The 12410-nt window shown below is 37.1% G+C and overlaps 1 protein-coding gene across 6 annotated transcripts in view; it reads right to left on the bottom strand.

The window, feature by feature from the left end:
• PAM (peptidylglycine alpha-amidating monooxygenase) overlaps positions 1 to 12410 on the bottom strand; it is a 313806-nt gene that overhangs the window by 27626 nt on the left and 273770 nt on the right. For all 6 annotated transcript variants that reach the window (XM_006900674.1, XM_006900675.1, XM_006900676.1 and 3 more), the window contains 4 exons: positions 8485 to 8601; positions 4953 to 5025; positions 2991 to 3201; positions 2298 to 2498 (listed from right to left, as the gene is read on the bottom strand). In XM_006900674.1, the coding sequence (XP_006900736.1) occupies positions 2298 to 2498; positions 2991 to 3201; positions 4953 to 5025; positions 8485 to 8601 (602 nt within the window). The remainder of the gene's footprint in view (positions 1 to 2297; positions 2499 to 2990; positions 3202 to 4952; positions 5026 to 8484; positions 8602 to 12410) is intronic.

Here is a 12410-nt window from a genome sequence, read left to right as displayed (position 1 = left end):
TTTGACTTGTCTTCCTGAGCTGCACTTTGAAATCTTCTATTCAGCTCCTTAACTTCTTGATTTCTTCCCTTTGTTTTGGCTTCTCAGTGCTCTAGTGCAATATTCAGAGGCTCTTCTGCCATCTATTTTGGTCTTTTCTTCTTCTTCCTTCTTTGTATTGACTTTTTTCATTCTTCATGAATAATATTCTTGATATCTTCCCACAGCTCATTTGGTCTTCATTTAAGGCCTCACACCTATTCCTAAGTTTGTTTTTAAATTAAGGGGGGATAGATCCAAGATCAAATTTTGATTCCTGTGGATATGCTTTCATCTTCTTTAACTTCAGTTTAAACTTTCATATGAGTAGTTGATGGTCTTTTCCACAATCAGCACTTGGCCTAGTTTTCACTGCTGATATTTAATTTCTCCAACAATTCTTTCTACTGATATAATTAAACTGATTCCTGTGCATCCATTCCATCAGGTGAAATCCATGTGTACAGCCTGTGTTTATGTTTCTTATAAAAGATATCTGCTATGAATAAATAACAGATTCTTCAGAATTCTATCATTCTATCCCCAGCTTCAATTCTGTCACCAAATCCATATTTTCCAACTACTGATCCTTCTTCCTGGTTCCCAAATTTCATAGTCCAGTCACCCATTATTATTATTAGTTCATCTTGGTTACATGTTTAATTAATTTCTGACTGCAATAGTTGGTATAAATAATGTTCCCCCCCCATTTTCTCCCTCTCTCTCTCTCTCTCTCTCTCTCTCTCTCTCTCTCTCTCTCTATATATATATATATATATATATATATATGACTGTCACCAAGCATGATGACAAGAACAATGGATTTGAACTGCCCACCACATCATCCTATCAGCCCAGACTCAAATCTAGAATTAAGATCACACTTCAAAGCCAACTAGCTATACTAGGCCATGCCTTGCCTAGTGAATCTTTTTTCACTTCTTTACCTCTGGAGAGTGACCCTTCTCAGAAACTCTCTTGAGGTATCTTTTCTAATAAAACTGTCTTCTTCATCTGATCTCTTCACCTTTCTTCTCAAATGTATGTCCTAACAAAATATCACCTTATGCAGGGATTCTTTTGAGCAGAGCATAACCAGACCCAAATCAGGGGATTTGTCCACAGCCAATCTTCTGTTGTCTCCCTCCCACCTAGTTAAATTCTTTGTCTGAATAAGTTGGACCAAGCGAGGACATTCACTACAAAATAACAGTTAATCCTTCAACTATAAAGGACAACGGCTAGATAAGCTAGATGGTACCATGTGATCTAGTAAGTCCACTCTTCAAATGGCTTACTTTGGTCATTGTCTCCTGCTATATGACTGAGTGTTATCTTGTAAATAGGATATGTTAATAATCCATAAAGGAACTGGCTAGTTTTACATTCTACCATGTTTACATTGAGCCAGTTTAGCAGCAGAAATCTGAGATTTGCACTCCTAGCAGAAGAAAGCAGCAGCCCCTTTGGGGCTGGAAAGTCCTGTTATAGCCAAACCAGGGCCTATAAGAGAGCAGTAGGAGCAGAGGAGAGCCAAAGACCTGAAATGAGACAGATGACCTCAGACAGCTACCTCACAGATCCAGAGTTAGAGGCCATTGTTCAAGCATGCTGGAGGGTTTGGCATGGGTGGGAGGTTGGCAGGGAAATGGACAATATAATTGTCAAGACTAAGAGAGTTTTGAAACACTGGTCTAAAGCCACAAGGCTAAAGAAAATGTGACACACTTTAGAAGCTGCCCTGATTGAAATTTCATCCTGTTGCCATCTTGAACTGCAATTTGTTAACTTCTCTAAGAAATTTCATAATAATGGAAGGGAAAAGTTTGAATTCTTCATTATTTATGTTCAAAGAATAGTGGCACTTGAGTTGCAAATGGGACTCTGGTGGACCAATGGTTAAAGTGTATGACTGCTAACTGAAAGACTTGATGGTTTGAATCCAGAAGGAACTTTGCAGGAAAGAGATATGGCAATTTGCTTTTGTAAAGCTTTAATGGCCTTGAAACCCTATGAGGCAGTTCTAGTATGTCTTCTTATGTTTTGCTATGAGTCAGAATTGACTTGAAGATAATAGTCTTTAGATAAAAATGAGTTGAATGCACTGACAGTTTTAAGACATTTTAAGTTTGAATACATAAGGCATTTTCAATCCCTTTACAAGAAAAAAAAAAGGATGATCACATGAAGATAAAATAGATATTTTAAGAATATAGTATGGCAAACACACACACACACACACACACACACACACACTCTCTCTCTCTCTCTCTAAATACCTGGAATATATGAAATTGCAAATACATTTCTTCCAAATGATGCATGCTTGATCTCTCTCACAAATTCTTTGGTGTCAGTTTTAAAACACTGGATCCGGCCGTTTTCTCTGTCTGCCACGCATAACTGGCCCAAATGAGGTATGAGAGCCAAGCTATGAGGAACAGTGAACTGGCCTGGTTTAGGATTACTTCCTGAAGACACTAAAGAATAAGAAATAAATCTCAGATATACAATTTATAAAATTACCCAAGGACTGATATTGTGTTCTTGTAATTTCCCATATTCATGATAGTAATCCATTACTGTTCTGAAAAAGGGGAAAATATATATGTTTTAAAATTTATTTCATGATCTCTCCATATCTGTATAAAGTGGGAGACAGATGGAAAATCTTCTATTGATTTACCACTTCTGAAAACTTGCTGGACGGTCAGCTATCAACTTGATGGCACACAATAACAACAATGTTTGAGAAAGGTATTTGATTAGGACAAATTTTTCTGTAATAGAATTTGTCCGCATATGAGCTCTTTGTGATTGTTTGTATATAAGTAGCGCACACCGAAATCCTGTTTTCCTCACTCTAAAGGACAATCCATCTCACAGACTGTGAGCGGAAGTCACTGTATCTACTGTTCCTGTTAATATTAGCTAAGAAGTAGAAATCGAAATCAACATTTTTCTTTAGGTACCTTCTCCCCATTGTGTGATGAACTTTCCAGTGGGTGAAAACTGCACAATCCGACTGTTGCAGTAACCATCAGATACGTAGATGGTTCCAGTCTCTGGATCCACAGCAACATCAGTGGGCTGACAGAAGTGATTTTGGTCACTCCCTGGTTGCATGCTTCTACCCAGGATCAGCAAAGGGCCTTCTTTGCTATATGGATCTAATTTGAACACCTTTTTGAAGGAAAGAAAATATTTATCCATTTTGCATATATATTTTTTTAATATATACCCACCACTACTAAAGAAAATGTTTTGTATACTGTATTGAAACAGATGACAGAAAAAAGAGATAAAAGCGATATATGATTGGGTATTATGGTTATCACAAGAGTCCAGAATGAGGGTTGCACAGGGAAGTGTACTGGGGGTGGGGGTGGGAGGGTATGGGGAGACTGTATACCAATGAAGAAATTTTTCTTTTCAAAGAGAAGAGCAAACTGGAGGGGAGGTGAGGGGTAGACAGGGACAAAAGTGCAACAATGAATGAATGGAGATCCCAAATCTCTGTAAATGTTCATTAAAATTAATAAAATTTAAAAAAATACATTTTATATTGGTTTGCACACAAATTTGTATACATTGTGTTTGAAACTTTCCTTAATTCACATTGTGTTTCATACAATCATTCCCATACATTTTGTGTTTAATAATAAAATTAATCATCAGTGAACTATATTCACCATTCTCCAACTTTACAGGTCCCTAATGGATCTTTCCCATTTCCTTTACCCTCAAGCACACTCCACTCATCAAATTACACAAGCCTGTGGTTTTCGCCTGCTCACCCTCCATTTATGTTTTACTAGTTATTCTTCTATTTTTACAATGATCTTATGCAATATTTGTCCTAATAAGACTCAGTTAAGGGAAATTTGAATATAAGTTCTGAGAAACTTATTTAAAAGGAGGTATATTGTAGAACTCTATGGAAAGTTAGAAAGTCTTTGATCTCTTTCCTTTCATAAATGAGGTCTACTTGTTTTTTCTTTTGACCACCCTGTTATTTAGTGGTAAACAGTGACAATACAATGATTATTTTATTTCACTTCATTCAATATGCTTCCTTTTTGTCTTTTAAAGAAAAATAGTATCATGCACTTAGGATAATACATGAGCAATAGATGTCTGCAGGTTGTGGATGTAACAGCTAAATAATGTTTATATCCATCTTATAATCCCTGTCCTCTATAAGTCTTTTGCCACCTATTTATAAAAATAGTTTTAAATTTAAGTCTATTTGAAGGAAAGAGAACACCTTCTGACTATTCTGCGGTTGACTACTCTTGGAAAACAAAATATTTCTGCTTTAACATGTTTTAAAACTTTACTTCTTATAGATAAATTAGGGAGTTCTGGTGGCCTAGTGGCAAGAAGCTGTGCTGCAATCCTGAAGGCACACAGTCAAGGCCATCAGTTGCTCGGTGGAAGAAGGATGGGCAATCTCTTCCCATGCAAATAACTGCCTCTGAAAACTCAATGGAGGGTCAGCTATGGGTTGCTTCTGACTCAACGGTATACAACAACAACAAATATAATCACTAGATATTTTTCTCAATTTATAGAATAAGGTAGTTTAGAAAAGAATACATAAATTATGAATGGTAAGAAGAAATAAGTTTGAGGGGTAAAGCGGAAAAAGCAAATGTGGAAAGTCAGTGATAGTCACATCATGACCATAGCTGGGCTCCATCCCTGCACTCAAATCTACTGCCAACCCAGAGGAGAAAGGACACTTCATAATTTATACTATTTTGTTTCTAGTGCCAAATTAACAAATAAAATTTTTCAGAGGTAGCTATTTCATATCTTGTTATAAATCTACTGGGTATAGAAACCGACCAAAAATTTTTAGAAAATGAGAGCATTTTAAAAGCATAACTCTGATAGCTTTTATTTGAATAACTGCCAAATTAGTACATTACCTGATGGAGAGCCACATCTGTGACCCAATAATTTCCATCTTTATCTATACTCAAGCCATGTGGCAAATAAAACCTGCAAAACACAAAATAGTTATCTTAATTTACATATATATTTCTCCCGAACATACACGAAGAAAGTATTTTTAAAAATAATTCCTAAAGGCAACATAAATTTATGAATTGACAAATATGTACTTTATCACTACAGAGAAGACCAAAATGAATTAAGTGAAAACACTTTCTATGACAGAGACATGCAATAAGCTTAGGCAGTTCTTAATAATATGAAAAATTTATAGACCAAGGCCAAATGTTAATTACAATTCAACTGTATAATTAAGCAAAATAATGTTACTTTAAGACAGGTAACAGTAGCAACTTTTCTTTTTATTCATTGATTTATTCTTCCAAATTTTCTTCCCTCCCCCTCCTCAGTCCTCTCTGCAATGCACAAGATTGCTGTCATATATATAATAACTAATCATACATTCCTTTCAGACTAGTGTTCCCTCATCTGTTCCAATAAAGTGTTTATTATATATCTACTCTTTTTGTATTCTCCTGCTCAACTCACCATGTCAGTCCTATTTTATAATAGCGGTGTTATGCAGCATTTGTCCTTTAGTGATTGAGGTATTTCACTTACATAATGTCTTCCAAGCTTACCTATGTTGTGTAATGTTTTATGACTTCATTGTTTTTCAGTGCTGTGTAATATTCCATTGTGTGACTGTACCATAGTTTCCCTAACCATTCATTTGTTGATGAGCACTTGGGTTGCTCTTTGCTACTGTGAATAACGCAGTAATGAACATGGTTTGCATATATCTGTTTCAGTTGTGGCTCTGATTTCTTTAGGGTATATTCCCAATAGTAGAATTGTTAGGTAAAATGGTATTTCTATTTCCAACTTTTTGAGAAAGCGCCAGACCTCTTTGCCTCATACTTGCACCATTTTACATTCCTACCAGCAGTGAATAAGAGTTCCAATCTCTCCATAACCTCTTCAGCAGTTGTTTGTTGCCCTACTGAACTTTGCAATTCTTGCTGGGGTGAGATAATATCTCATAGATGTTTTGATTTGCACCTAAGAGCTAGGGATTTTGAGCATTCCATCATGTGTTTGTTTGCCATCTGGATGTCTTCTTTGGTGAAGTGTCCTTTATAATCTGTGTCCATTTTTCAACTGGTTGTTTACCTTTTTCTTGTTGAAGTGTTAGTATATTCTAGAAATTTTAGATTAAGTCCCTTATCAGGTATGTCATTGCCTAATATTTTTCCCAGCGTGTGCATTTCCTCTTTACCTTGCTGTAGAACTTTTTTTGATGTGCATAGGGCTTTGCTTCTTTACACATATATGAAAAAAAATTAATTTTGTAAGGAAACATAAATTTATTTACACAGGCAATTTGAATATTTTAAATATACTGCAAGACATTGCAATGCTATACTAATATAAAATATTAAACCTATTATTCAACATTTTTTAGGAGGACCTGTTAAATAAAGATAGTAAACCCCAAGAAAAACAACTTTAGGCAAAATTTGATTATATTAATCTAAACAAAGTTAGAGAGAAAGGTGGATAGTCATTAGAAAAGGTTATTCTAGTCAACAAATCAATTTAAACAATAAGAGTAAGAGAAGTGTAAGGTAAGGGAGATAGGGACCCAAAGGCTAAAGGAGTTAATAAAGAGACAAATCTTAATGTGGTTTCTGGTCTAACAAGCTATTTTTATAGGCTTCTAGTCTGAATATATGGGTTTTTCACATGCCAAGACTATAATACCCTAATCCTGATTAATTAATGAAACTAGAGCTTCACCTTGAAACTGAATGGGAGGGCTATGATTTGCTTTCAATATAGACCCCACTGATGGCCAAGCTGATTTCACAGCATTTGTTCCCTCCTCCTCTTTTGGGAATGTGGCTGCTTCTGATTAATGGTAGAACACAAAAGAGAGGTTCAAGCACACTGAGTGATGGAGCTGGTATTAGAATGTATTCCCTGAATCATCCTCCCAGAATCCTGTTAAACACTCAAAACATTATTATTATTATCATCTCCCTGTACAACTGGATTCAAGGCTGATGGCTCCCCGCCTTTGAAGGAAGGTATTCTTCTCTGCCTATGTAAATAAATAATAGATTATAGGCCCTGAGCTGCTAGGTTAAAATGTTGTCCCTTTCTTTCAATGACCATGGGCATCAGCCAACTTTTTTTACTACCAAATGCTATCCAGGAGTAAGACCAAATGATGAGAAGCTTTCAAAGCCAAATTACATACTAAGGAAAACAAAAAATTGTATTTGTTTAGTCTTAACTCTGAGGTGAAAATTTGTTTCTTGACTGTGATTACATGATGAGTTTGGTTGTATCACTCTTCTGATGAAGATTATACTTATTTTTTTAATCAACAGATCTAGTTAACCAGCAAATTAATTCCTTAGTTTAGTATATCAGTGACTCTTTCAATCTTGATTATCTTTGAATCAGCTGTTGTCTTGTGTGCCATCGTCAGGTCAGAACTGACCTATAACTCATCCTCCAAATGATTTTCAAAAGCAGTAAACTGCACGGGAGGGGGCTGTTCCTCCTTCTCCCATGGAGCAAATCTGAACCATGTGCCTTTGGGATTGCAGCACATATTCTTACTACTAGGCACCAGAGCTCATTAGTTTGAATCAGTTAAGAAGCTTTAAAATGAAATCTGAATTGTTTTTATAGTTTCTCGAGCTATTATAATATTTAGCCAGGATTTAGAACTAACTATTTAGAAAATATAGAGCCCTGGTGACAGTACATAATATATCAGACAGATAAATGAGAGGCTGGTAATTTGAACATATTAGCTGTTTCCTTGTAGAAAGATAAGGCAGTTTCCTGATATAAAGATTTACGGCCTCATAAATATGATGGAGGATTACAGTAAGTCACAGTCAAATCAATGACACGGGATGAGATTACTTATTTAGAAAATAGTAAGTGGAGTCCCTTGGTGGTGCACATGGTTAGGGCAATGAACTGCTAAGAAATGTCCTTAATCTACTCAAAGAATCTTAAAAGTCTATTTCCAAATAATCAGGCACTAAAAACCCACATATATAGTTCTACTTGGATTTGTATGGGGTTTCCATGGGCGAGAATAAACTAAATGTCAACTGGTTTATTTAGAAAACAGAAAGACTAAATTGTCTGGTTTCTTGAGCTGGACCCTTCTCCTACTTCCTATATAACTCTGTCTTTCCAGAGATTGTAACTGTTATAGATAAAAGCCAGACCAGTGATAGACTTTATATGCAATATATACAGTTGTTGTTGTTGTGACGTACTGTTGAGTTAGACCCTCTAGTGAGTTTTAAAAGGCTGTAAACTACATGGAAGGAAACTGCCCATCTTTCTTCTTTAGAGCAGATAGTGAATTTGAATTGTAGGCTTTGAGGTCCGCAGTACAGTTCCTTACCACATCACCACCAGATCGCCTTACATATGTAGTAAAAGTTATAATAACACATAAGTAATATAACTCACAGATTTTTGCCACTGGAATGAAGTACAGAAGCATAATCTGGATCTATGACAAGAATGGTATCTTCTTCAATTGGTCCAAGTCCTCTTTGCTGGTAAACAAACTTGCTGTCAAAAGAGCTAAACAAAATACATTAGAATTAAAAACCAAAACGACAACCAAAAAAACCCTCCATTGATTAGAAATTCCAGTGAATATAAGAAATACACACCACTTACTTGTTATCCCAATTATGGGATCAAAGAAGAGCTCAGCTATATTTTACTTTATTCTTTCCCTATGATGTTTCAGACGCTTGGAATCCATGTACACCATTAATCTATTTTGTTTTATGTTGTATGTCGTTGAGTCAGAACTGACCTGTAGCAGACCCTCAAGTGGGTTTCCAGAGGCAGTAAATCACACAGGAGGAGACTACCCATACCTCTCCTGCAGAGCAACTGGCAGATCTGAACCGCATGCCTTTGGGATTGCAGTGCAGTTTGTTACCACTAGATTACCAGAGCACCCTATATAGAACTATGCTATTCAGAGGACTTGCACCACCAGTAGCAAGTTATCAGATACTATTTATTTTGATTGTGTATGAAAATGATGCTAGTAAGGATAAGGGACAAAAACAAACTCTTCTAACCTAAGCTTTGTCATATAGAGATGAGTATGTCTAACACCAGGAGAACAACTTATATTTTAAAAAAACAGTAAGTTGAATCATTATATTTATATTGTTGTTAGGTGTCATCTAATTGAGTATGACTCATAGCAACCCTATGAACGAAAGACCTGAACCCTATTCTATCCTGCGTCATCCTCACACTTCCTAACACACAAGAGCTCACTGCAGCAGTCATCGTGTCAATCCGCCTATTTGAAGGTCTTCTCTTTTGCCATCCCTTCACCCTTCATGTCCTTCTCCATGGAACAGCCCCTACTGGCAACATGCTCAAAGTATGTGAGGTGATGCCTCATTATATATATCTATGTTTATATTGGAAGCACCATGATGGATGGAGAAGAGACTAGGGTTGTTAACAATTACAGCTTGTTCATCTCCACAATCAAATTCTTGGCACCAATAGTCTGGAAATCAAAAGACAAACTCTATTAGGTAAATATGCTGTCAGGGGCCTTTCCAGAGTACAGAGAAGCAATAACATCAATCTAGAAACTAAGATGTGCCTGATCTAGGCCACAGTCTTCGCAATTACTTGCATGTATCAGCGAATGCGACAATGACTAAGGATAACAGAAGAATTGATGCCTTTGAATTGTGGTGCTGGAGAAGAGTCTTGAACATACCATGGACAGAAAAGAAAACAAATAGGTCGTCTTGGAGAGGGTGAAGCCAAGTTTCTCCTTGGAGACTAGGATTTTGAAGTTCTGTCTCACATACTTTGGACATGTGGTCAGGACGGGCTGATTCTTGGAGAAGGACAACATGCTCAGAAGGGTGGAAATAGAGCACAGGAGAGGAAGACCCCAGATGAGATGGCTTGATACAGTAACTAGGACATTGGAGGTAGTTGTGTAGGAGTCAGTGAGACTGGCTCATGACAGCAAGTTTCTGAACTACTGTATATAGGGTGGCTATGAATCACAAGCAAGTGGATGCCACATAACAACAACAACATATGCATGTATGTATGTATATGTTTATGTCTGTGTACCAGGCATATCATTGCTGATGTCAGGTGGACCTTGTTTGAAAGTAGAGAATACTAGAATGATAGAGGATGTCTATGTTTCATTGACTATGCAAAGGCATTTGCCTTGTAAAGCACAACAGACTACGGCTAAGACTGAGAAGAATGAGAATCCCAGAACACTGAATTTTGCTCATCTAAAACATATACATATACAAAGAAGCCGCTGTTCAGACACAGCAAGGGAACACTGCATGGTTTAAAATAAAGAAAGGGGTGCATGTGGGCGAGGTGAAGGAAATGGGAAGGATCTTTTGTGAAATACAATGTATCCAAACTTTGTAAATATAGCAGAATAAAAAAAAATTTAAAAAGAAAGGTCTGCCTCAGGCCTGTATCCTTTCTCCATACCTATTCAATCTGGCTGAGTAAATCATTTGGGAAGCTGAACTTTATGAGGAAGAATGTGATTAGCAGGAATAAAAAAGACTCATTCACAATCTACATTAGGCAGCTGACACAAACTCTGCTTGCTTTAAGTGAAGAGGACTTAATATTCTTGCTGTATAGGATCAAAGACTTATGCCTTCACTATGTATTACATCTTGATATAGAAAGGAGAAGGAAACAAAAATCTTCACCACTGGGTCTATCATTATGATATGGAGAAACCCTTCAAATTCTTAATGATTTCTTACTTGGATCCATAATCAACATCTTTGGTACCAATAATTAAAAAATTCAAAAGTCACGTAGCATTAGAAAAATCTGCTGTCAAGAACATCTCCAAAGTGCTGAAGAGCAATGATATCGGTTTAAAGATCAAGTTGTCTCTTATTCAAGCCATGGTCTTTCTGTTTATTTAAGCATATGAATATTGGATAATCCTGGATGAGGATGACAGAAGAATCCATGCTTTTCAGTTCTGATGTTAGAGAAGAGTACTGACTATCTTATGGATTGCCAAAATAACAAACACATAAGTCTTGGAGAAAGTGCAGTCAGGGTTACTCTTTAAAGGTAAGGATGATCAAGTTTCATCTCACATATTCTGGACATGTTATTAGGAGGTGTCAGTCCTCGGAAAAAGAAATCATTTTTGAAAGGTGGAAGGTCATTATAAAAGAGGAAGACCATCAACAAGATGGATTGGCATAGTGACTATAGCAATAGGCTCAAGGATATTAGAGACGAAGATGGCACAGGATGTGGTGGCATAGTTCAGATCCATCATTCACAAGGTTGTTATAAGTCATATTCGACTTGATGGAATATAACAACTATAAATATACACACTTAATTTGGGCATATCGCCTAACTACTATACCTCATAAACTTTGGGCATGTTGCTAGGACAGGCTATTCCCCTGAAAACGATATGATGCTAGGAAGGGTGTAGGGTCGGTGAAGGAGAAGAAGACCCTTGATCAGGTGGATTGATATAGTCAATGAAACACAGGTTAAGACATCCTTTTGGCATTCTTTACTTTCAAGAGAGGGCCACCTGACATCAGCAATATCCCTGGTGTGGGAACACGCGTGCACACACGCTATATATGATGAGGCTTTGCCTCACATACTATGGGCACGTTGCTAGGAGGGGCTATTTCTTGGAGAAGAACATGATGCTGGGAAGGGTGGAGGGTCAGCGAAAGAGAGGAAGACCCTCAACTAGGTGCACTGACATGGTGACTGCTGGAATGGGCTCTTGTGGTCAGTGTGTGTGAGGATGGCGCAGGATAAAATAGGGTTCAGATCTTTCATTCATAGGCTCATTGTGAGTCCTATTTGACTTCACAGCACCTAAAAACAACAACAACAACAAGTACACACACAGGTACACACACATCTAAATATACACACAGTTCCAGGTGAGGTTAATATGAAACTAATGAACAGTCCTTTAATACAGAATTTCCTTTAAACTATCAGGCAAGATCATGCATAAAAAACTGTTAGTGTTTTGTAGTTAATCTGTATATGCAAAAGAAGAATCAAATAACATTAAACAATGGTTGCTGTTGTTGTTATGTGCCATCGAGTCGCTTGCGACTCATAGCAACTCTATGTACAAAAGCCCTAAATGCCGCTCTATCCTGTGCCAACCTCGCCGTCTCAAACACACTCATTCCCACCACTCCACTCACAGAACTGATCCATCTCATCGAGGGTCTTCCTCTCCTGTGTTGTCCCTCCACTCTCCCAAACATGATGTCCCTCTCCAAGGACCAGTCCCTCCTTGCAACATTCCCAAAGTATGTCAGATGAAGCTTCAGAATCCTTGA

The sequence above is a fragment of the Elephantulus edwardii genome, unplaced genomic scaffold, assembly GCF_000299155.1.
Source record: "Elephantulus edwardii isolate Elephantulus edwardi_28Jun2011 unplaced genomic scaffold, EleEdw1.0 scaffold00290, whole genome shotgun sequence".
In the NCBI taxonomy this organism is placed as follows: Eukaryota; Metazoa; Chordata; class Mammalia; order Macroscelidea; family Macroscelididae; genus Elephantulus; species Elephantulus edwardii.
This window is presented reverse-complemented; position numbering and strand designations above follow the sequence as displayed.